The sequence below is a fragment of the Oncorhynchus clarkii genome, chromosome 25 (genome assembly GCF_045791955.1).
Source record: "Oncorhynchus clarkii lewisi isolate Uvic-CL-2024 chromosome 25, UVic_Ocla_1.0, whole genome shotgun sequence".
NCBI lineage: Eukaryota > Metazoa > Chordata > Actinopteri > Salmoniformes > Salmonidae > Oncorhynchus > Oncorhynchus clarkii.
This window is the reverse complement of record NC_092171.1, coordinates 31,334,294-31,360,676: the sequence shown is the minus strand read 5'-3', so window position 1 is coordinate 31,360,676 and position 26,383 is coordinate 31,334,294. Positions and strand designations below refer to the sequence as shown.

General features: G+C 45.1%; 1 protein-coding gene across 1 annotated transcript in view; it reads right to left on the bottom strand.

Moving 5' to 3' along the window:
* Nucleotides 1-19,754, bottom strand: part of LOC139383693 (actin-histidine N-methyltransferase-like) — a 50,128-nt gene extending 30,374 nt beyond the window's left edge. Inside the window, exons 1-6 of the mRNA XM_071128246.1 lie at nt 19,617-19,754; nt 8,182-8,312; nt 7,896-7,988; nt 6,270-6,418; nt 5,506-5,578; nt 5,073-5,329 (exon numbers count right to left, since the gene is read on the bottom strand). Of these exons, the coding sequence (XP_070984347.1) occupies nt 5,073-5,329; nt 5,506-5,578; nt 6,270-6,418; nt 7,896-7,988; nt 8,182-8,284 (675 nt within the window). The 5' untranslated portion in view covers nt 8,285-8,312; nt 19,617-19,754. The remainder of the gene's footprint in view (nt 1-5,072; nt 5,330-5,505; nt 5,579-6,269; nt 6,419-7,895; nt 7,989-8,181; nt 8,313-19,616) is intronic.
* Between the last annotated feature and the right edge of the window lie 6,629 nt (nt 19,755-26,383).

Below are 26,383 nucleotides of genomic sequence, written 5' to 3'. Positions count from 1 at the left end.
GCAAGGGACAAAAGGAACTAAAATGCTTCACCTAGCAGGGATTGGCATGAGTACTCAAGTTCTCCATTCAAGGTTAATATTAGATTACTAATGAGCAATTAGCAAGTGAAATGTACGATCCCTGACAAAAATAAAAGTATATCTTAGACATGTTTACTTTTTGTAGAGTATGTGAAGTACATTGACAATATGTTTAAAATGACATGCCTTAAATATGGTTTGATGAATGGGTACTAGCAAGGACCAGTAATAAACCATCTCGTTCAACTGAGAACTAACATTTAATCAAAAAACATGTCAACACACACACACCAGTCCAGATCAACCAAGAGACAATGACAAACATGAACTATTGCCATCATGAATATTTCATATTTCATGTCTTGACAGTAATGTGAATGTTGTTTTCTCTTCCCTAATTGACAGTTATTTGATGACAGAATCAGACACACAAAGCATCCCAACTAAAGAATGTGAAAATCATTTGGAGAAATGTTTTATTTTTATTTCTCCTTCTTTGATAAAGAGACTAGAGAACCTAGAGTAGTCTAGTCTCCGTCCCAAATGGCACCCTACTCAATACATAGTGTATACATTTTGACGAGAGCCCTATGGCTCGAATGCACTATATAGGGAATAGGGATACATTTAGGACGCATCCCTAGTCTTCATTGGTTTGATCAAAGGGAAAGCAAACATGTCAGTTAATAACTTCAAATTAGCATACTGGGAGAGAGATTTGCATCACAATTTGTCTTGCTCTTTCTTCTAAATCATAATAAAATGTAATCACATTGTCTCTCCGTTTTCCTGACTGAAGGTACAGCTACCTACCTACAGATAAACTGGACCTTTCAAACTAAATAGCTATGGAGAGTAGAGGTACTGGCATCAATCCCTAAAAAAAGCACCGTTGGCCATTTAACCATTGTGAATGTTCTATCTATGAAGCCTTTATAATGCTATGCTGCTCTCATTGAGATTTGAGTCATATTTTGCTTGGGAACCTTGTGAAAGATGAAATGTGAATAAATATCAATGTGTTGTATTGTGGTAAATAGTACACATCTACAAACACCGTATCCCAAATGGCGCCCTATTCCCTATATAGTAACTTCTTTTCACCAGAGCCCCCTGGACCCTTCTCAAAATTAGTGCACGAAAGTATATAAGGAATAGCAAAAGTAGTGCACTATATAGGATGTTCCACACAGGAGTGGTCTTCAGTTCAGACCAGTGGTATTAAAGTTGTATGGGAACAGCAGTGGGATAGGCTAAACAAATATTTGTATGATTCTTTTAGGAACAACAAATTAAGAGTACAGATTATTGTATGGAACAATATTTAAAAGTTTTTGAGAAAGATCATTTGAAGAAAACATTTTTTTGGAGTAAATGTATTTATTGGTTTATTTTCATTTTGATAAGAGATGAAAATGTAATGAAAATGTTTGTTTTTTTAAGGTTGTGTCATTAGATTTGGGGTCGGGTCACGAGAAATTGTAGTGAAAAAAAATGGGATCCCCAGAAATTCTGTCAGAAAAACATTAGGTCCCCGAGTTTGAATACCACTGTTTCAGACTGTAAGAGGTAAAAAGCTCGCCCTGTTGGTTACTGTGATATTTAAAAGACAAGTTCCCTGACACTTTCTATGCTACTGGCAGCTTATCAGGCCTTCTGAAATTGGGTGCAAGAGGCCATTCCGCAGCCGCTCTCCTCATCTCCCTACAGCTGGAAACCTCTTAAAACCTGATCCCTCTCGCTAAGCACACCTCGAAGCACACCACACATTGACAGATAGGTGGATGGGCAGAGACGGAGTGATGGAAGGACGAGGAAGAAGGGCCAGAGAAAGACAGAACAGAGAGAAAGAGTCCTGACTTTTAACACGAGCCAAATGAACCCAGCCCAGAGATTTACTCTATACCTGGCTTCAAGGTGAATGTTCTACAGCTGAGTCTTTAAGGAGATAAATCAACTTACCATACCAGGCTTTAGAACTGAGGGTTTGACCATACAGTCCCTAAGAACTGGGCTCTGAAACGGGCCAATCAGTGCAATTTCGTAAATACCGGATCTCTATGGCAAAACACTTCATTGACTCAAGTGTCGTCAAAATCGGGCAAGTGCTGTCAGATATCTAGTGTGACTAACATAGGAACGGACGGAACGAGACAGATCCACATTCCCCTCCCCAGTTCCATCGTCGGGGGGGACAATGAATACTGTCTGGCACAAAAACATAATGAAATCACCTCTACTCCTCAGTCTGCCCATGGAAAAGACACACTTCAGACTACTTAAGGAAAAAAAAACACACACATCTATACTCTTGTCTATCCATGGAAAACACACACACACACACACACGAGGATTGTCTGTTTCACATACCCGTGACAAACATGTTTCAGGATTTTTGCAAAGTCAGCAGCACCTCATATTGTGTAAAACCTGTGCAGACAGATAGTATCGCGTCCTTTCTGCTCACAATGTTTTTCAACCTGTTCAGGGTAGTGTTGAATTAATATTTGGTTGTAGATGCAATGAAACGCAGCTATTACTATAAAATAGCAAATTACTTTGTAGGGACAGAGCACTACCACTCACCTGGAGGACTTTGTAGGGACAGAGCACTACCACTCACATGGAGGACTTTGTAGGGACAGAGCACTACCACTCACCTGGATGACCTTGTAGGGACAGAGCACTACCAGTCACATGGAGGACTTTGTAGGGACAGAGCACTACCACTCACCTGGATGACCTTGTAGGGACAGAGCACTACCAGTCACCTGGATGACTTTGTAGGGACAGAGCACTACCAGTCACCTGGATGACTTTGTAGGGACAGAGCACTACCAGTCACCTGGATGACTTTGTAGGGACAGAGCACTACCAGTCACCTGGATGACCTTGTAGGGACAGAGCACTACCAGTCACCTGGATGACCTTGTAGGGACAGAGCACTACCAGTCACCTGGATGACTTTGTAGGGACAGAGCACTACCAGTCACCTGGATGACTTTGTAGGGACAGAGCACTACCAGTCACCTGGATGACTTTGTAGGGACAGAGCACTACCAGTCACCTGGATGACCTTGTAGGGACAGAGCACTACCAGTCACCTGGATGACTTTGTAGGGACAGAGCACTACCACTCACCTGGAGGACTTTGTAGGGACAGAGCACTACCACTCACATGGAGGACTTTGTAGGGACAGAGCACTACCACTCACCTGGATGACCTTGTAGGGACAGAGCACTACCAGTCACATGGAGGACTTTGTAGGGACAGAGCACTACCACTCACCTGGATGACCTTGTAGGGACAGAGCACTACCAGTCACCTGGATGACTTTGTAGGGACAGAGCACTACCAGTCACCTGGATGACTTTGTAGGGACAGAGCACTACCAGTCACCTGGATGACTTTGTAGGGACAGAGCACTACCAGTCACCTGGATGACTTTGTAGGGACAGAGCACTACCAGTCACCTGGATGACTTTGTAGGGACAGAGCACTACCAGTCACCTGGATGACCTTGTAGGGACAGAGCACTACCAGTCACCTGGATGACCTTGTAGGGACAGAGCACTACCAGTCACCTGGATGACCTTGTAGGGACAGAGCACTACCAGTCACCTGGATGACCTTGTAGGGACAGAGCACTACCAGTCACCTGGATGACCTTGTAGGGACAGAGCACTACCAGTCACCTGGATGACTTTGTAGGGACAGAGCACTACCAGTCACCTGGATGACTTTGTAGGGACAGAGCACTACCAGTCACCTGGATGACTTTGTAGGGACAGAGCACTACCAGTCACCTGGATGACTTTGTAGGGACAGAGCACTACCAGTCACCTGGATGACTTTGTAGGGACAGAGCACTACCAGTCACCTGGATGACTTTGTAGGGACAGAGCACTACCAGTCACCTGGATGACTTTGTAGGGACAGAGCACTACCAGTCACCTGGATGACTTTGTAGGGACAGAGCACTACCAGTCACCTGGATGACTTTGTAGGGACAGAGCACTACCAGTCACCTGGATGACCTTGTAGGGACAGAGCACTACCAGTCACCTGGATGACCTTGTAGGGACAGAGCACTACCAGTCACCTGGATGACCTTGTAGGGACAGAGCACTACCAGTCACCTGGATGACTTTGTAGGGACAGAGCACTACCAGTCACCTGGATGACTTTGTAGGGACAGAGCACTACCAGTCACCTGGATGACTTTGTAGGGACAGAGCACTACCAGTCACCTGGATGACTTTGTAGGGACAGAGCACTACCAGTCACCTGGATGACTTTGTAGGGACAGAGCACTACCAGTCACCTGGATGACTTTGTAGGGACAGAGCACTACCAGTCACCTGGATGACTTTGTAGGGACAGAGCACTACCAGTCACCTGGGTGACTTTGTAGGGACAGAGCACTACCAGTCACCTGGATGACTTTGTAGGGACAGAGCACTACCAGTCACCTGGATGACTTTGTAGGGACAGAGCACTACCAGTCACCTGGATGACTTTGTAGGGACAGAGCACTACCAGTCACCTGGATGACTTTGTAGGGACAGAGCACTACCAGTCACCTGGATGACTTTGTAGGGACAGAGCACTACCAGTCACCTGGATGACTTTGTAGGGACAGAGCACTACCAGTCACCTGGATGACTTTGTAGGGACAGAGCACTACCAGTCACCTGGATGACTTTGTAGGGACAGAGCACTACCAGTCACCTGGATGACTTTGTAGGGACAGAGCACTACCACTCACCTGGATGACTTTGTAGGGACAGAGCACTACCAGTCACCTGGATGACTTTGTAGGGACAGAGCACTACCACTCACCTGGATGACTTTGTAGGGACAGAGCACTACCAGTCACCTGGATGACTTTGTCGAAGTAGTGAATAGCAGAAACAGTTAGAACATGACTGTTTCTTCAGAAATCCAGTGTGTGACGGAGTACCTTTCTGCCACTCACCTGGATGACAGTTAGAACATGACTGTTTCTTCAGAAATCCAGTGTGTGACTGAGTACCTTTCTGCCACTCACCTGGATGACCTTGTAGAAGTATGCGTACTGTCGTGCAGTGTTCTTGTACTGGCTGAGGACGTCCGGGATGGCCTGAGTGGACAGCAGGCGGTGTACCTCTTCCTCCTCGTAATATAGGGGGGTGTCGTAGTCCCCAGGGAGGGTCTTGATGTAGGGAAGCCAGGGGGAGGAGGGGTCAGCCCGCTCACACAGCAGGTGGAGGGCCAGGGTCACGTTACCCATGGCTTGGAGAATACGGTCCTGGCTGTACAGGGGACCTGGGGGGGAGAGGGACGGTTACATAAATAATAGAGTGTGTGTGTGTGTGTGTGTGTGTGTAGGGGCCCTAGGGGAGGACGCAGCAGGGGGGGTTCAAATGTCAGAGGACAAAAGCCTTATAGTCAATGAAGGGTAGGATGGCATCACAGTACAATGGCCTAACATTTCCACTAACCCAGGACAGAATTCTTGGCTGATTCCACAGTCATCAGCATTGTCCTGGGGATCCACAGAAACAGCTCATCTGCCTGAGAACAAAATGGACAATGACATCATATGGGTGAAAAGTTTGGCCCGGTGATTTCAGTCTACCTCAGGCTTAATGGAATGTAAGTGTTCATTGTGCTTTTAAACTCTTCCGACAGTGTTACGTCACTGATTAAACTTACACCAGAACACAGAGCACCTGGGCATCATTAGAACAGGTCTGCTTGTTCGATCAGCTATAAGTGGCAGCCATTTTCAAATGTTACTAATAACAAGAACACCAACTGGAACTGTCATTCTCTTTGTGGTTCCTTCTATCCACAGTGGAACCTGTGTCGTACTTACTAAACACCATAGGGAAGAAAACTAATCGAAACAGGGAGGCACTACCTGCACTTGTCCAATGAGAAACTCTCATTTCAGTTGCTAAAATGTTTCGTAATGTTGTGGTTTAATAGGGAAATTTCACCTCAGGGTTTACTATGAGCAGACAAATACACAGAAAGTCTAAACTTCCTGATTCTACCAGTGAAATTAAAATAAGCTTGTTCTAGCTTATGGTTTGGATAATTCTGATGTTTATGACAAAAACCTAATGTTGTTAATACAGTAATGACTATATACCAGTGGCAGATCCCGGGTGAAATGTCCCTTTAATGAAAACGACCCAGGTGATGTTTCACCCTGACAACTACTGCCAGGAACAGAGTCCGTCCAGTTGTATGGACCCACCTTGATGTCCTTGGTGGCCCTGAGGCCGAAGCCCTCGCCAGCGAAGTTAGCGATCTCAACCCCCTCGCAGGAAGCGCCACTCTCCTGAGCCCACGCCATCAGCTCCGGGAAGAACTCCTCTCTGCTGCCCTCAAATATCACAGAGATACCTGAGAGAGAGAGAGACACTTATGATTCAACTATTCATATTTAAACTATATAGACCATGGCTCAAATCAAGCTGTATGTGTCTCTGTCTGTGTGTGTGTGTGTGTACACACGCTTTACTATACTTGTGAGCAATGTTCCCTCAAAACATTTTCTGGCACTGAGCAAATCTCAGGTGTGCCGAGCCAAAACTTGAATGTTGTGAAAATGATGTGCAACTTCCAGTGTGCGTTTACTGTGAACACAGGCTGTACCCGCATTAAGTTACAGTTTAGCAGTAGTCAAGTAGGCTACTGTGGCTATTTGATAATAATGAAGGCCTATCAGTGGCCTACCATCAAAAACAATGGAGAAAATGCATCTCATAACATGGAAAATAGCTGTTCTTTAATTCAGCCTACGTTGGAAATACCTGTTCGATCCTTCTGTGTTCAATGTAGGTCTACATTCCATAAAAAACATACAGGGCTTGACGTCAACCTATTTATTCACTTGGCCTTCAGACAAGGTGACTGAAAATGTTGTGTTGTTTAATGCAAGAAACCACTTTACAAAATAAAATGAAACATTATTACAGAGAATCAGACAAATTATGCTACCCTCTGCCTATTGGCTACATAGCTTATTCAAGCCTGTCTCAAAATACAACACTTTCCTTTCAAGACAAAAAAAAGCTATTTACATTACTCTCTTTTCAAAGATGTCTATAAATACACACATTTTATGCTATTGTAGGAAGCAATCCCTCCCCCATTGCTGACCACACATGATCTATAACTGGGCTAATAACTCACTAACTAGCAAAGGATATGAACAAATGTATGAATGTGCAGCCATGGCTACATGCAGCCTCCGCTTTGATCTCAAAACAAGCACATCTACTGACGACCGCTCATGCTGTAAACACAGTCAGAGTCCAGTTCAAAGTAAATGGCACAGATCCGTATATGGCAATGGTCTATTTACATATAGGCCTACTGCAGCTCTGATTAGTTATGCCACACTGGTCTGTGTAGAGTACGGGCCTGAGTCATGTGTGTCAATGCTATAGAATCCTTCTCTGACGCATTCTGACAACAACAAAGTCTCTTGCATAGTTCACTTTGTTTCGGTATGTTGCATTGAAAGTGGCTAATATTGTGTTGATTCGATCACAATTCCCACAGTAAAGGGAAACGTTTATAGTGTTAACTAACGGGGAAAACTCTAGAAAGTTGAGTGAAGTTCAATCTCGTGCTTCTCTGTGTGGGCTGATAATGATTCTGCGAGGAAGCCCCGGAGGAGGTGCGCACCTGTGCGCAGCTTAGAGGGAACATTGCTTGTGAGTAACAGGAGTCCTCACAAGAACTGTAAACCAACTAAAATTCAGAGAAGTGAGAAAATTTTGCCGGGTCCTCACTTAGAAAAAAAGGCTATTTTAGGCTTAGGGGTTAGGGTTAGAATTAGGGTTTGTCTGTGTGTGTCTGTGATTCAGCCTACCTTTCTGTTTGTTCCTGATCTTCTCCACCAGTCCTCGTATCTGGATATACTCCTCCCACTCTTTCCCTGGAGAAGGGGCAGCACTGCTGCATTCTAATGGGATAGACATACATATCACACGATAAGTTACATAGCTACAAAATCACATAAAGCCTGTTTCCCAGACACAGATCCAGCCTAAGAACTCTCAATGGAACGTGCTTTTTATTCTTATGGGTCCTAGTCAAAAGTAGTACACTATATAGCGGAAATGGGTTGCCATTTGGGACGCAGTGTTGAAACATACTCTGTAGGAGGTCTGAGATTAGGTTCATCATCTCTTTGGGAGAGACCACGGCTGTGGCGCCTGTCCCCGACTTCTGAGTCTTCACTCTACTCTTCCTTCCCATGGTGCAGCTGATCAGAGCAGGGCAGGGACTGAGGAGGAGAGACAGACAACACTAAGTCAGCTGATCAGAGCAGGGCTGAGAAGGAGAGACAGACAACACAAAGTCAGCTGGTCAGAGCAGGGCTGAGGAGGAGAGACAGACAGCACTAAGTCAGCTGGTCAGAGCAGGGCTGAGGAGGAGAGACAGACAACACTAAGTTAGCTGGTCAGAGCAGTGCTGAGGAGTTGAGACAGAACACTAAGTCATCTGGTCAGAGCAGGGCTGAGAAGGAGAGACAGACAGCACTAAGTTAGTTGGTCAGAGCAGGGCTGAGGAGTAGAGAGAGACAGACAACACTAAGTTAGCTGGTCAGAGCAGGGCTGAGGAAAAGAGACAGACAGCACTAAGTTAGTTGGTCAGAGCAGGGCTGAGGAGTAGAGAGAGACAGACAACACTAAGTCATCTGGTCAGAGCAGGGCTGAGAAGGAGAGACAGAACACTAAGTCATCTGGTCAGAGCAGGGCAGGGGCTGAGAAGGAGAGACAGACAGCACTAAGTTAGTTGGTCAGAGCAGGGCTGAGAAGGAGAGACAGAACACTAATCATCTGGTCAGAGCAGGGCAGGGGCTGAGAAGGAGAGACAGACAGCACTAAGTTAGTTGGTCAGAGCAGGGCTGAGGAGTAGAGAGAGACAGACAACACTAAGTTAGTTGGTCAGAGCAGGGCTGAGAAGGAGAGACAGAACACTAAGTCATCTGGTCAGAGCAGGGCAGGGGCTGAGAAGGAGAGACAGACAGCACTAAGTTAGTTGGTCAGAGCAGGGCTGAGGAGTAGAGAGAGACAGACAACACTAAGTTAGCTGGTCAGAGCATGGCTGAGAAGGAGAGACAGAACACTAAGTCATCTGGTCAGAGCAGGGCAGGGGCTGAGAAGGAGAGACAGACAGCACTAAGTTAGCTGGTCAGAGCAGGGGAGGAGAGACAGACAGCACAAAGTCAGCTGGTCAGAGCAGGGCTGAGGAAAAGAGACAGACAACACTAAGTTAGCTGATCAGAGCAGGGCTGAGAAGGAGAGACAGACAGCACTAAGTTAGCTGGTCAGAGCAGGGGAGGAGAGACAGACAGCACTAAGTCAGCTGGTCAGAGCAGGGCTGAGGAAAAGAGACAGACAGCACTAAGTTAGTTGGTCAGAGCAGGGCTGAGGAAAAGAGACAGACAGCACTAAGTTAGCTGGTCAGAGCAGGGCTGAGGAAAAGAGACAGACAGCACTAAGTTAGCTGGTCAGAGCATGGCTGAGGAAAAGAGACAGACAGCACTAAGTTAGTTGGTCAGAGCAGGGCTGAGGAGTAGAGAGAGACAGACAACACTAAGTTAGCTGGTCAGAGCAGGGCTGAGAAGGAGAGACAGAACACTAAGTCATCTGGTCAGAGCAGGGCAGGGGCTGAGAAGGAGAGACAGACAGCACTAAGTCAGCTGGTCAGAGCAGGGGAGGAGAGACAGACAGCACTAAGTCAGCTGGTCAGAGCAGGGCTGGGGAGGAGAGACAGACAGCACTAAGTCAGCTGGTCAGAGCAGGGCAGGGGAGGAGAGACAGCACTAAGTCAGCTGGTCAGAGCAGGGCAGGGGCAGGGGAGGAGAGACAGACAGCACTAAGTCAGCTGGTCAGAGCAGGGGAGGAGAGACAGACAGCACTAAGTCAGCTGGTCAGAGCAGGGGAGGAGAGACAGACAGCACTAAGTCAGCTGGTCAGAGCAGGGCTGGGGAGGAGAGACAGACAGCACTAAGTCAGCTGGTCAGAGCAGGGCAGGGGAGGAGAGACAGCACTAAGTCAGCTGGTCAGAGCAGGGCAGGGGCAGGGGAGGAGAGACAGACCGCACTAAGTCAGCTGGTCAGAGCAGGGGAGGAGAGACAGACAGCACTAAGTCAGCTGGTCAGAGCAGGGGAGGAGAGACAGACAGCACTAAGTCAGCTGGTCAGAGCAGGGCAGGGGAGGAGAGACAGCACTAAGTCAGCTGGTCAGAGCAGGGCAGGGGCAGGGGAGGAGAGACAGACAGCACTAAGTTAGCTGGTCAGAGCAGGGGAGGAGAGACAGACAGCACTAAGTCAGCTGGTCAGAGCAGGGCTGGGGAGGAGAGACAGACAGCACTAAGTCAGCTGGTCAGAGCAGGGCAGGGGAGGAGAGACAGCACTAAGTCAGCTGGTCAGAGCAGGGCAGGGGAGGAGAGACAGACAGCACTAAGTCAATCACTCATCTAAAGTGGATTCTTGAGAGAGACAGGAAGAGAAGAAACATGACAAAAATCACACATTTCTTAATCAAAACAAACCAGATTTTTTTGTGCAGGTTGTATTCACAGACAAAGAAAAAAGAACTGAAGCAGTGAGGGACAAATTACATGAACTTGTCCAATAAAAACATGCTCCGGTGTGTACTAATTAATGACCCCCAGTCAACAAAATAGGGTAAGCGTTCCTTTCCCAGCGCTCGTGAGCACAAACAAAAGTTGTATCTACATGCAATGGCCACTAGAGGGCACAAGACACTGCAAAATCTAAACTGGGCCAATGCCTTCAGAGTTAAAGGGATACTTAGGGATTTTGGCATGCTAGTACATCCAGACATTGAGCTAACGCTAGTTAGCATTGGCTCACGAAACTACCTCTAACTTCCTTCATACTAGAAACAGAGACATAAAAATGGAATCCTCACTGCCAAAATCCCAAAGCATCCCTTTAATGTGGAAGCTTCAAGGCATAGTGGTTGGCTGGGCATGTAAAACTAGAGGATATTTCTGTTCATATTGGCTCAATATCAATCCCACATCTACTCTTCATAGTTAAGGGGAAGAACAGGTGCCTATATAGAAATCATACACAGATTTCTCAAGAGAAAACGTTCAACTGTGCTTTAATACTTCAACTGAGAGGACATTACATCATCATAACAGACTACTATGATATTAGCCAAGTATCCGGTATGTATCCTATATACCCATTGTTTGTGTTTCTGCAGGTCAACAAGCCTTTCCTGAGAAAACTGAAAGAATAATTATACTATTCTGCTACGTCATCCTGATTAACAAATGTTGATATGCTGATAAGGGCATTGGGCTAAAAATGGTGTACCAGCAGTTCTTGGCTGATAACCTTGTCCTTATGCAAGTGTGGAGTAGGTAGGCTATGCACTACTGTCCCCGCCTGTTGTACTGGGGAATCTGAATTCCAGAGGCTTAACCAACACTGGGAAAAAATTTAGTTGTTTCAACTAACTGGCTCCACAGCCTTTAATTATTATTATTTATTTTTTTACACTAAACTTTTCAGTCACATTTTTAGTTGTCCCAAACTTAGTTCCAACATGAGAAAACGTAGGCAAAAATTCAGTCATTTAAAATGATTTGTTTACACAAATTGTTTCATATGTTCATTCAATTAGAAATGTATATTTCATTTACTTTTTATGCGGTGGAACTAGTTACACCACAACATACACATGTTTTCAACATACATATTTGACACACATGATTACACTGTGCATGTTCATTTATAGACTCATTATTATTCAACATGTTTTCACCTGGGATTTGAACTCACAACCTCTTGGTTCACAGCATTCCAATCTTCCTGCGACACCACCTTGTGTGTCAATGACGGAGTTCAAAACGTATTCAAAAAGTAAATATCAGCTCTGTTAAAAATACAGTCCAAAAAAATATTTAGCAAACTGATTAAGGAGTAATATTAAAACAGAATAATATGCTCCACCAACAGTAGACAATTACACGGAAAAACCTCAAATGGCTTAAATAATAAATCAAATGAATGATGAGAGAAAGGTCAGATTACCTAATAATGACACAGATGTGGTGCGTAGCAGGAAGGTCAGAATGCCATGAACCAAGAGGTTGTGAGTTCAAATCCCAGCTGAGAAAAGGTTGAATAATAATGACTGTATAAATGAACATGCACAATGTAATCATGTATGTTAACGTGTGTCAAATATGTATGTTGAAAACATTGTATGTTAAAAGCACAGCTTATATGCATGTAAACAATTGCACAGATATTTTTAGTTAAGATGCCCAAATAATAATTAATAGCTGAAACAACAATTGAGACCAGTTGAGCAAACATAGTATTTTAAATTGACTGAATTTTGGCCAAAATTCTCAAATTGGAGATAAATTTGGGGCAACATTTTATTTTTGTTCAGGTAACACTTGGACTGAAAAGTTGAGTAAACAAAAAAGGCTGTGGAAACAGTTAATAAATAATAATTTGTGGGTGTTTATTTTTTTTACAGTGAATATCTGAGAGTGTAAACATTCTAGAATGTTCTACTTAGTTTTCAGTCTAGTAGTGAGCGAGATGAGCGTCTCATACAAAAGAATACCAGTAAAAGGCATTGCCATGGTAACCTGTGCCTTTGCCAGATTAAAACAGCCTCAAGCAGTCAGTAGAAATAAACATGGTGTCACACAGAGAGAGAAACTACAGTACAATGCCTGTGGTCCAATGTCACAGGCCTACTCTAGTAAACTGACAATGTACAGGGCTCTACAATTCTACCTTTTTCAGGGCATATGTGCCTACATATTTTGCTGTGCTACCTGGAATTTTTAATTTGGGATTAAGGATTTTTGAAAGGATTTCTTCGCTTTCCCGCAGCCTCGGTAGTATGCAAAAGTGGTGGCACAGAAAGAAAGGACAAGGTAGAGCTTCTTCAGGAGATGAGCTTCAAAAGTAGCTATGATTCATAGTGTTTACACAAGCAGACAATTTGGATATTTTTTCCACTAATTGGTCTTTTGACCAATCACATCAGATCTTTTCACGTCAGATATTTTTCAGAGCTGGTCTGATCTCAAAATATCAATTAGTGGAAAAAATATCAGAATTGGGCTGCCTGTGTAAACACAGCTATGTAGGCCCAATTTAGACTATATCTCAATCTTAAAAATATATTTTTATGGTGCTCCTAAAACCTGTAATTTGTAATTGCTGTCAATTTTTATCACTAAAAGGGCCAATCTGTACTAACTACATACATTTTTGGACTTACTAATGAATGATATAAACCCATTCAGTGTTTCCCTTTCATGCATTAAGCAGATGCGCACCAACACTGCAATTAAAAATGTAAAAATTCTGTGTAAACTTAAAACGACTATAACCAGATATAAAATATGTAGAAAAGATAAATGGGGCAATATTTTTTATTTATTTTTTAAATCAGATCATTTTTGAGGACTAACAATCACCAAAATAAAAACTAGACGATCAGGGAGAATCTAAAATTCCCCAAATGTCATGGCATGGGGCCCACATTGATTTTGTTATAATGTTTTAGTCACTCAGATAGCATAAACACACATAAGCATGGCAAAATGTGTAGAATTGCAGCAAATTAGCTTTAAAACTTTAAATTCTCAGCCCCATGACAAAATGTATAGAATTGCAGGACTCCGATTCCGATTTACGCTGAGATTCCGATTTTTCACTTTGAAATGTATGCAAAAAAAATAATCAAAAGTTTAACAAACCATACACCTCTATGCACAAACGACAAACAATTTACACAGTAAATAAAATTAACTTTGTATCTGCACAGTCCTTCCAGTAAATGTGTTTTTGGCAAATTAGCAAATTGTTAAAAGTAGTAATTGTGCATAGAATTGTATGGTTTGTTAAACTGAAATCAAATGGTTTTTCTTTGGCATACATTTTAAAGTGAAACATCTGAATCTCAGCGTAATTCCATTACCATGGAACTTGCCCTCAGGTGAATGAAACTTCATCTTTTGTAAAAATGAAACATCAAAAGGTAGTTTTTTTTTACAGTATTAAGTTGTTGTTTTTTTTAACAGTATTAGGCTGCTATGTCCTTCACATTGGTATAATGATTGCTTTAAATAGCCATGGTAGTAGTGTCAAAGTTCAGTTAGCATTACATATGTGGACATTTTAGGAGTCATGTTTATTCATCATTCCCCTCTGCAGCTGCCTCGCTCCCTTCCCTCTCAAGTCCAGCCTTCTCTACTCACTCACCCTAACTCCCTCTCTCGCTCCCTCTCCGTCTCTCTACTCACCCTCTCAAGTCCAGCTTTCTCTACTCACTCACCCTAACTCCCTCTCTCGCTCCCTCTCCGTCTCTCTACTCACCCTCTCAAGTCCAGCCTTCTCTACTCACTCACCCTAACTTCCTCTCTCTTTACTTTCTCTGTCACCTTTTAAACCCTATTCATCTCAGAGGAGGCTGGTGGGAGGAACTATAGGAGGACGGGCTCATTGTAAAGACTGGAATGGAATAAATGGAACGGTATCAAACATCAACATATGGAAACCACGTTTGCCTCCATTCCATTGAATCTATTCCAGCAATTACAATGAGCCCATCCTCCTATAGCGCATGCCACCAGCCTCCTCTGATATCCTCCCTCTCACTTTGTCAACTGCTCTTCTTGCAGCTCCTCGCAAAGGGCAAAGAAATCCCGAGACTCAACCACCATCACAACAGTTCAGTCATTTTTGGCAGCAAGAAACCTTACTTTCCAACAGCACATCTGCTCTGAAGGGAAATAAATGGGCACCGAGTGTGCCTGCCTTTCACAGACACAGCAGCACCACTGTACACATGTGCCAGTTGAAATACAGTTGATGCTGCCACACAATTTAGGCTTATTCCAGGTAATATTGGGGACGGAGGATAGATAAGACACAGTGGGACAGCTGCTTGTATGTTTATGGGTGTATTCCAAACGGTCCTATGGGCCCTGGCCATTTGAGATGGACCCTATGGCCTAGCCAAGAGCTCGGTGCAGGGCCAAGGAGGACAGCTGTGTCACAGCACCGTGTGACGGCCTGCCGTTATGCTGTCTTCCTGTTCTTAACATTCAGGCTATAGGCTGACAACAGTGGCTGGGGGAGTGAGAATAGAGAATGGGAGTCTCCTAAATCATTTTAACAACATGCATGTAGTAGTGACATACACTGAGATTATAAATCAAAAATCTAATGCAAAGGTAACACTTTGGTAGATACGTGGTAGATACGTGGTGTGACGTCCTAACTCAGTCAGTCAGGCTGACTGACAACAGTGGCTGGGGGGTGACAATAGAGAATGGGAGGCTTTTAATCATTCAACAGCATTCAGGGACTGACCAACAAACATAAACTCAGCAAAAAAAGAAACGTCCTCTCACTGTCAGTGTTTATTTTCAGCAAACTTAACATGTGTAAATATTTGAATGAACATAAGATTCAACAACTGAGACATAAACTGAACAAGTTCCACAGACATGTGACTAACAGAAATAGAATAATGTGTCCCTGAACAAAGGGGGGTCAAAATCAAAAGTGTGTGTGGCCACCAGCTGCATTAATTACTGCAGTGCATCTCCTCATGGAGTGCACCAGATTTGCCAGTTCTTGCTGTGAGATGTTACCCCACTCTTCCACCAAGGCACCTGCAAGTTCCTGGACATTTCTGGGGGGAATGGCCCTCACCCTCTGATCCAACAGGTCCCAGACGTACTCAATGGGATTGAGATCCGGGCTCTTTGCTGGCCATAGCAGAACACTGACATTCCTGTCTTGCAGGAAATCACGCACAGAACGAGCAGTATGCCTGGTAGCATTGTCATGCTGGAGGGTCCTATGAGGATGAGCCTGCAGGAAGGGTACCACATGAAGGAGGAGGATGTCTCCCCTGTAACGCACAGCATTGAGATTGCCTGCAATGACAACAAGCTCAGTCCGATGATGCTGTGACACACCGCCCCAGACCATGACTGACCCTCCAAAAGGATCCTGCTCCAGAGTACAGGCCTCGGTGTAATGCTCATTCTTTCGACGATAAACGTGAATCCGACCATCACCCCTGGTGAGACAAAACCGCGACTCATCAGTGAAGAGCGCTTTTTGCCAGTCCTGTCGGGTCCAGCGACGGTGGGTTTGTGCCCATAGGCGACGTTGTTGCCGGCGATGTCTAGCGAGGACCTGCCTTACAACAGGCCTACAAGCCCTCAGTCCAATCTCTCTCAGCCTATTGCGGACAGTCTGAGCACTGATGGAAGGATTGTGAGTTCCTAGTGTAACTCGGGCAGTTGTTGTTGCCATCCTGTACCTGTCCCACAGGTGTGAGGTTTGGATGTACCGATTCTGTGCAGGTGTTGTTGTTACACGTGGTCTGCCACTGCGAGGACGATCAGCTGTCCATCCCGTTTCCCTGTAGTGCTGTCTTAGGCTTCTCACAGTACGGACATTGCAATTTATTGCCCTGGCCACATCTGCAGTCATCATGCCTCTTTGCAGCATGCTTAAGGCACGTTCATGCAGATGAGCAGGGACCCTGGGCATCTTTCTTTTGGTGTTATTCGGAGTCAGTAGAAAGACCTCTTTAGTGTCCTAAGTTTTCATAACTGTGACCTTAATTGCCTACCGTCTGTAAGCTGTTAGTGTCTTAACGACCGTTCCACAGGTGCATGTTCATGGATTGTTTGGGAAACAGTGTTTAAACCCTTTATAAAGAAGATCTGTGAAGTTATTTGGATTTTTACAAATTATCTTTGAAAGACAGGGTCCTGAAAAGGGGACATTTCTTTATTTGCTGAGTTTATAAATGTGTTGTAGAAAGGAATCACTTGGGTGATATTAAACATCACTGTTGGTGTCTGGGATTTGGGACAGCCTAAATGTGACATTCTGATCCCAGTTAAACAGTGTGCAGGCTAAACTCCAACCCTCTTCTTCCACTCAAATGGACAAAGGCTTTGACCCCCTTTCAGTGGTTTTGGCCACTAGCATGCCATGTTATTGTTCACTAGCTCTGGCCCTTGACACTGTTTGAAAGGCTGCCAAGAATCCTCCACCAACACAATCAAGTATGCATCCATTAGGACCAACCAGACCAAATGAGGCATCAGTGAATCAAAGTTCCAAACCCTAAACTACCCTACTGTAAGTCACAAAATGGAGGGGTGATAGTTCACTCTAAAAATCAACATTTATTGATTGTTGTCAGACCCTCCATTTGGCTGGATCTCCACAACCAACATACAGTTGGTTATTGTCCTGTTGAAAGGTGAATGTCTCCCAGTGTCTGTTAGAAAGCAGACTGAACCAAGTTCTGCTCTAGGATTTTGCCTGTGATTAGCTCTATTACATTAAGGAGGCTGAAATCGCTGCCAAAGGTGCTTCAACAAAGTACTGAGTAAAGAATATTGTTTCTCATGGTCAGAGTCCTTTAGGAAAACTCCAAGTGGGCTGTCATGTGCCTTTTACTGAGGAGTGGCTTCACTCTGGCCACCCTACCATAAAGGCCTGACTGGTGGAGTGCTACAGAGATGGTTGTTCTTCTGGAAGGTTCTCCCATCTCCAGAGAGTAACTCTGGAGCTCTGTCAGTGGCCATCGGGTTCTTGGTTAACTCCCTGACCAAGTCCCTTCTCCATTTAAGAATGAAGGAGTCCATTGTATTCTTGGGGACCTTGCTGCAGACATTTGTTGTGTACCCTTCCCCAGATGTGTGCCTCGACACAATCCTGTCTCGCAGCCCTACGAACAATTCCTTCCAAGCTACGAGTTCGTTTTTGCTCTGACATGCACTGTCAACTGTGGGACCTTATATAGACAGGTGTGTGCCTTCCCAAATCATGTCCAATCAATTGAATTTACCACAGGTGAACTCCAATCAAGTCTTAGAAAGGATGATCAATGGAAACAGGATGCACCTGAGCTCAATTGAGTCTCATAGCAAAGGGTCTGAATACTTATGTAAATAAGGTATTTACATTTTCTTGCTTTAATAAATTAGCAAAAATGTTTAAAAACCTGTTTTCACTTTGTCATTATGGGGTATTGCGTGTAGATTGATGAGGAATTTTGTTAAATTAATCAATTTTAAAATAAGGCTGTAACGTAACAAAATGTGGAAAAAGGGGTCTGAATACTGTCCGAATGCACTATGGGGTTGCTACAACCTAGCCTAAAAATTCAAGTTTATAACGTAGGTGCACAGGTCAAGATACAAATTGGAGTAATCAAGGTGTGTTGGTTAGCCTTAGCCAGCTAGCTATCAAGGTGTGTTGGTTAGCCTTAGCCAGCAAGCTAACATAAATATCATTCCTCTCTGTTTGAGCCGGGTGTTTGAGTAGGCTAGCTAAGTAAGTGAAAAAAATAATGAAATATGGAGCTCTCTTGCTGCTGCTTCAACTTAATTTTTGAAGAAATTAATTTGTTCAAAACTGGCCTCCCTCTCCGAGTCAACTACTCACCACATTTTATGCACTGCAGTGCTAGCTGTATTCTCTGATCCTTTGATTGGATGGGCAACATGTCAGTTTATGCTGCTAGAGCTCTGATAGGTTGGAGGACGTCCTTTGGAAGTCGTCATAATTACTGTGCAAGTCTATGGAAGGGTGTGAGAATCACGAGCCTCCTAGGATTTATATTGAAGTCAATGTACCCAGAGGACAGAAAATAGCTGGTGACGTGAATGTATAGTACAGCTGTATCTAAAAAAGGATAACTTTCTAAATATTTCAATAGGATGGTCCTCCCCTTACTCCTCTGAGGAGCCTCCACTGGTTTAAATATCACTCTATTCAACATTCTGCCTTAGACTTGCATTTTTTTTATAGCAACTTCTTATAGCAACTTCTTTCAGACTGAGAGCATGGAGTAACCATGGTAACAGTCTGATGTTTTGACAAGCTGTCCACCAATCCAGCATGTTCGAAATCCCCCCCCCTGCTACCCTGCTACAAAAGGATTGTTGAACATTATAAAAAGGGCTTTATTCATCCTGACTTCCCTCAGGGAAGCTTGTTGCTTTAAACTAGCTAATCAATTCCACTGTACTGGCTAGAAAGCAGTTGACACTCACTGGCAACAACAGTTCACTTTAAAACAGCTTCCCAGACCAACTGAACTAGCTAGTTTTTCAGCTTGACAGACCTAGCTATCTAGCGAGACAACTGAATCACGCCATCAAACTGGCTAACAGTCGTGGTTTTGCAGTGTACTGTAGCAGACGAGCCCATTCATTTCCCTTGCCGAATAAACATATCGTAGAATGTGATTATCAAACTTGTACGTTAAGGTCTCTCCTCGCGCCTTGGTATATAGAAATGGGAAACAACCTGCAACAATAGGGTTTTTGAAAGGCAAAATTATAACACACACTTGCTAGTTAGCTAACCAGCTAGCTTGGCTCGCAAATATGAAAGCGACGTTCGCGCCGCAATGCAGGAGTGACAGGTAAAGCTTTAGCTAAATGGCAAGCATAATGACTAGTAATATCAAACAGTAATTGCATGCACATAATTGCTAATAACTTGCTTTATAAACTAAGTTACCTTGTAATTGAGTATAGTAGCTAGTTCCTCTCCTGTCAAACTGGAATGCAAGCCTCTTGCACAAGGTAGGGGAGCAAAACCTAACATGGATGTTGATTTGGGCGAGCCACGAATGTAACATATTTTTTCTAACGATTTGATTGGATCACAAACGTTCTACACCCACGTAAACAATTTTATCTTTCTTGATTTGTATTGGTTGTTGGAAAGTGTGCTCTTCTTCATTTCTCTGCCTATTGGCACATCGTTTACGGGTTCTTCGTACGGATTGGTCAAAATTATCAGATTTCGCGAATGGCAGTTTGGCTTCGGAACGTCAACACAAAAACCATCCCTTCGTGGTTTGTGATTGGAAGTTTACTTCAGGGGATTTAAAAGTATCATAAATTGTTATTTTTCCGGCGGGTCGCTTGAAAAGTCTTACAAAGCGGTTTTGGAGAGCGTGAAATCCGGTGGAGGTGGTTGAGCAACATTTGATTGTGACTGGAGCAGAGATGGATGGAAAGGTAGGGGGTATGAGTTGAGAGTGCGGGATGAGTGTATTGGTGGAAAAGGGTGGAGGTTGAGTAGTGGGAGTAAAGGTTCAGAAGAAGAGGAAGCCCGAGGAGCCTTTACAGGTCTTGTCGGAGGAGAATAGTGATGAGGGATGTTCGGTTCGCAGTGTTGAACTGAGAGTGTTCAAGGTGTTGGTGAAATCTAAGGACGAGGGCAGAGTCACTCCGATCGCGTAGATTAGGCTAGGGATTTGGAGAGTAAAGCAGGATATGTTGCTGAAGTTCGTCAATACTAAACAGCATGACAAGGAGCTCCAACTCAAGCATTCTTCTTCTTCTGTGGGTTTTATGGCGGACTACAACCCACGAGGGTGTATTGCTGCCACCAACTGGACGGGTTGAACCCCCCCGAAAAAATCCACAGGTAATAGTGAAACTAACTTAAACCACCCCAATAAAAATAGCACATTGCCAAACAAACAAAACTCCCACTTCTTTTTTCCATATCTCCCTTCTCAGGCTCTCGGACCTGAGAGGGTGGTACGGCTCTAGGACCTGAGAGGGTGGTACGGCTCTAGGACCTGAGAGGGTGGTATGTCTTGTGCCAATATTCCATGTAACTCCTTCACTGAGAAATCTTTCAGCCCCAGGAACCGCTCCCCTGCATCCACTATGATTTCTATCTTCCTGGACCTTCTCTCCACCTTGGCAGTAAATAAAGGCCACAAAGTCCACCTTCTTAACCTTTAAAATGTCAGGATCCTGCTGGTGAAAGGAAACCCCTGCATCCTGCAGTGTAGGCCTATCCACCACCATGGACTCTTCTGATGCACCATTCAAACCCTCAACTCTTTTCACAGCTGCTGCTGCATGTGAAAGGCTTTGTACAGCCCTGACTTTGGCTCCCTCATTCTCTTTCACCCTTGTGGGGCATTCATAAGACGTGGCTTCATGGTTCCCACCGCAATTGCAAAGTCACATTTTCATCACTTTTATAACACATATGTTCTTTTCCACAACGTTGACATCTCGGCTTCTCCCTTCTGCAAACACTTGATACATGACCAAAAGCTTTACAATGATCACACTGCATTGTTCTTGGGATAAATGCTCTGACTCTGTAGTTAATATACTCTAACTGCACTTGAGTAGGGAGAGACTCCATATCAAAAAAGAACAGATAGACTTCACTTTTTCACCATTCACCACACGATTCATTTGAAGTGCTTCAATCACTCCAGGAATACTTTTTATCTCTTCAAAATCGACTTCAAACGAGATGCCAGACATAATCCCCTTGAGGGGTGCCCTGTTCCGAAGAGACACACACCACACTTCAAACTTCAAAGCATTTCACTACACCTGCAATAACATCTGCTAAACACATGTACGTGACCAATAAGATTTGATTTGACTTATCAAATCGTTTAAGACAATGCAAGTTCCTTCAGGTCCGCAAAAGCACAAAAAATCTTGTGATGCTCACAGCCTTCACTTTACCTAGCACTCTCTCCACCAGTTTAGATAACTCAAATGGTTTCTTCAAGAATGGTACTCTGCTCAGCTGCTCCTCATTAACAAACCGTACTCCTACTAGATACGAAGGATCATTCTCATCCCTATAACTATTTCGCTCCGTTTTTCATTCTTTTGGACAATACTCTAATTCTCCTTGATTCTACTGCCATTGTATTCAGAATCCACGTCATCTGCTTCTGCCATCTTTCCTCGCTGGTTCCGAACCTCCAACTCAAGCAGCCATGTAAACATGTGGTTAATAGTAGCATGCCGGATCAAACCAACCAGTAGTGGGTGAAGGGAGTTATTACAGCAGTAGCAGAAATGAACAATTCTGCATGCAGGATTTTGCAAATATATCCTCAGTGTACAATGTATATATAATGTATATATAATGTTATGTTATATATATACAATGTATATACAATGTTATATTTTACAAACACTTAAAAGAAAGCGATTCCCAAACCTTCCATAACAAAGCCATCACCTACAGAGAAATTAACCTGGAGAAGAGCCCCCTAAGCAAGCTGGTCCTGGGGCTCTGTTCACAAACACGAACAGACCCCCCAGGACAGCAACACAATTAGACCCAACCAAATCATGAGAAAAAAAAAACATAATTACTTGACACATTGGAAATAATTAACAAAAAAACAGAGCACACTAGAATGCTATTTGGCCCTAAAATGAGAGTACACAGTGGCAGAATAACTGACCACAGTGACTGACCCAAAATTAAACAAATATTTGACTATGTGCAGACTCCGTGAGCCTTGCTATTGAGAAAGGCCGCCGTAGGCAGACCTGGTCTCAATAGAAAACAGGCGATGTGCACACTGTCCACAAAATGAGGTGGAAACTGAGCTGCACTTCCTAACATGCTGCCAAGTGTATGACCATATTAGAGACACATATTTCCCTCAGATTACACAGACCCACAAAGAATTCAAAAAAAATTCAATTTTGATGAACTCCCATATCTATTAGGTGAAATACCACAGTGTGCAATCACAGCAGATTGGTGACCTGTTGCCACAAGAAAAGGGCAACCAGTGAAGAACAAACACCATTGTAAATACAACCCATATTTCTGTTTATTTATTTTCCCTTTTGTACTTTAACTATTTGCACATCATTACAACACTGTATATAGACATGACATTTGAAACTATGTCAGAGTTTATGTTCCGAAACTGTTGTGTTGCTGTAATCTGTCAAAGGGCATGTGGCAGCGCTGTGTAAAGGCAAAAGGAGATGTGAGACGTGTGGGGGAGGATATGGATATGGGAAATGTGGTGACGTGTGGGGGAGGATATGGATATGGGAAATGTGGAGACGTGTGGGGGAGGATATGGATATGGGAAATGTGGAGACGTGTGGGGGAGGATATGGATATGGGAAATGTGGAGACGTGTGGGGGAGGATATGGGAAATGTGGAGACGTGTGGGGGAGGATATGGGAAATGTGGAGACGTGTGGGGGAGGATATGGGAAATGTGGAGACGTGTGGGGGAGGATATGGGAAATGTGGAGACGTGTGGGGGAGGATATGGGAAATGTGGAGACGTGTGGGGGAGGATATGGGAAATGTGGAGACGTGTGGGGGAGGATATGGATATGGGAAATGTGGAGACGTGTGGGGGAGGATATGGATATGGGAAATGTGGAGACGTGTGGGGGAGGATATGGATATGGGAAATGTGGAGACGTGTCGGGGAGGATATGGATATGGGAAATGTGGAGACGTGGTCCAGTTAAAGAGCTGTAACTATGGGGTTTGTGCAGTGATGAAAAGACAAGTGGAATGGGCAGCAGCAGGAGTGAGTGTAAAATATTGTATGCAGAAGCCATAGTAGTACAGTAGTTCACACAGAAATGAGCGGGGCACCTAGAAGAGTTGGTATTCCAGGGCAGATTGGGATGCAGGTTGGGTGTGATGTAGGGAGCAGAATGGGAGAATGAGAGAACACAAGACTGCTAGGAGACATGAAGAAGGCTGTTACATTTGTGACAGCAGCAAACAATTGCTCAGAAACATTACAATCTAAGACTAAGAAGATACAGATCATAGTGGAGCAGGCAGTGAGGTATATTGGGATCACAGGACTGACAGGGGAAAATGTACAGGATGACCTCAATAAGATTGAGAATCAGTCCAGCCAGGATTCATGTATTGGTTCATTTTCATCATTGTGTTAATCCTCCAATGGAATGCTTGTGCTTCTAGTTCCGACAATGGAGTAATATCTAACAAGTAATCTAACAATTTCACAACAACTACCTTAAAGACCGTACTTGACGTTGGGACCTCTTCACTAGCTGACCACCACTACCAAGACCTGTGTCAGTTACTTACAACATCGTCCCTCCCCATAACCTCTATGTACAAATAAGAGAGCAGGTCTGGAATCGGTGTGGCAGGATAGGATGACAGGAGACTGTTGCAGTGAGAGATATGGGGAAAGCAGAGATTTTAGCCCAGCCATTTGTGAAGGTACACAGCTCAAATAATCTGACGAAAGAGGGGCTGCGTGAGAGATGGGGTTAGAGGAGAACATACGGGGGTCCTGGATCAGAGAGAGATGGTGGGAGATGGGGTTAGAGGAGAACATCCGGGGGTCCTGGATCAGAGAGAGATGGTGGGAGATGGGTTTAGAGGAGAACATCCGGGGGTCCTGGATCAGAGAGAGATGGTGGGAGATGGGGTTAGAGGAGAACATCCGGGGGTCCTGGATCAGAGAGAGATGGTGGGAGATGGGTTTAGAGGAGAACATCCGGGGGTCCTGGATCAGAGAGAGATGGTGGGAGATGGGTTTAGAGGAGAACATCTGGGGGTCCTGGATCAGAGAGAGATGGTGGGAGATGGGTTTAGAGGAGAACATCCGGGGGTCCTGGATCAGAGAGAGATGGTGGGAGATGGGTTTAGAGGAGAACATCCGGGGGTCCTGGATCAGAGAGAGATGGTGGGAGATGGGGTTAGAGGAGAACATCCGGGGGTCCTGGATCAGAGAGAGATGGTGGGAGATGGGTTTAGAGGAGAACATCCGGGGGTCCTGGATCAGAGAGAGATGGTGGGAGATGGGGTTAGAGGAGAACATCCGGGGGTCCTGGATCAGAGAGAGATGGTGGGAGATGGGTTTAGAGGAGAACATCCGGGGGTCCTGGATCAGAGAGAGATGGTGGGAGATGGGTTTAGAGGAGAACATCCGGGGGTCCTGGATCAGAGAGAGATGGTGGGAGATGGGTTTAGAGGAGAACATCCGGGGGTCCTGGATCAGAGAGAGATGGTGGGAGATGGGTTTAGAGGAGAACATCCGGGGGTCCTGGATCAGAGAGAGATGGTGGGAGATGGGTTTAGAGGAGAACATCCGGGGGTCCTGGATCAGAGAGAGATGGTGGGAGATGGGTTTAGAGGAGAACATCCGGGGGTCCTGGATCAGAGAGAGATGGTGGGAGATGGGTTTAGAGGAGAACATCCGGGGGTCCTGGATCAGAGAGAGATGGTGGGAGATGGGTTTAGAGGAGAACATCCGGGGGTCCTGGATCAGAGAGAGATGGTGGGAGATGGGTTTAGAGGAGAACATCCGGGGGTCCTGGATCAGAGAGAGATGGTGGGAGATGGGTTTAGAGGAGAACATCCGGGGGTCCTGGATCAGAGAGAGATGGTGGGAGATGGGTTTAGAGGAGAACATCCGGGGGTCCTGGATCAGAGAGAGATGGTGGGAGATGGGTTTAGAGGAGAACATCCGGGGGTCCTGGATCAGAGAGAGATGGTGGGAGATGGGTTTAGAGGAGAACATCCGGGGGTCCTGGATCAGAGAGAGATGGTGGGGGATGGGTTTAGAGGAGAACATCCGGGGGTCCTGGATCAGAGAGAGATGGTGGGAGATGGGTTTAGAGGAGAACATCCGGGGGTCCTGGATCAGAGAGAGATGGTGGGAGATGGGTTTAGAGGAGAACATCCGGGGGTCCTGGATCAGAGAGAGATGGTGGGAGATGGGTTTAGAGGAGAACATCCGGGGGTCCTGGATCAGAGAGAGATGGTGGGAGATGGGGTTAGAGGAGAACATCCGGGGGTCCTGGATCAGAGAGAGATGGTGGGAGATGGGTTTAGAGGAGAACATCCGGGGGTCCTGGATCAGAGAGAGATGGTGGGAGATGGGTTTAGAGGAGAACATCCGGGGGTCCTGGATCAGAGAGAGATGGTGGGAGATGGGTTTAGAGGAGAACATCCGGGGGTCCTGGATCAGAGAGAGATGGTGGGAGATGGGTTTAGAGGAGAACATCCGGGGGTCCTGGATCAGAGAGAGATGGTGGGAGATGGGTTTAGAGGAGAACATCCGGGGGTCCTGGATCAGAGAGAGATGGTGGGAGATGGGGTTAGAGGAGAACATCCGGGGGTCCTGGATCAGAGAGAGATGGTGGGAGATGGGTTTAGAGGAGAACATCCGGGGGTCCTGGATCAGAGAGAGATGGTGGGAGATGGGTTTAGAGGAGAACATCCGGGGGTCCTGGATCAGAGAGAGATGGTGGGAGATGGGTTTAGAGGAGAACATCCGGGGGTCCTGGATCAGAGAGAGATGGTGGGAGATGGGTTTAGAGGAGAACATCCGGGGGTCCTGGATCAGAGAGAGATGGTGGGAGATGGGTTTAGAGGAGAACATCCGGGGGTCCTGGATCAGAGAGAGATGGTGGGAGATGGGTTTAGAGGAGAACATCCGGGGGTCCTGGATCAGAGAGAGATGGTGGGAG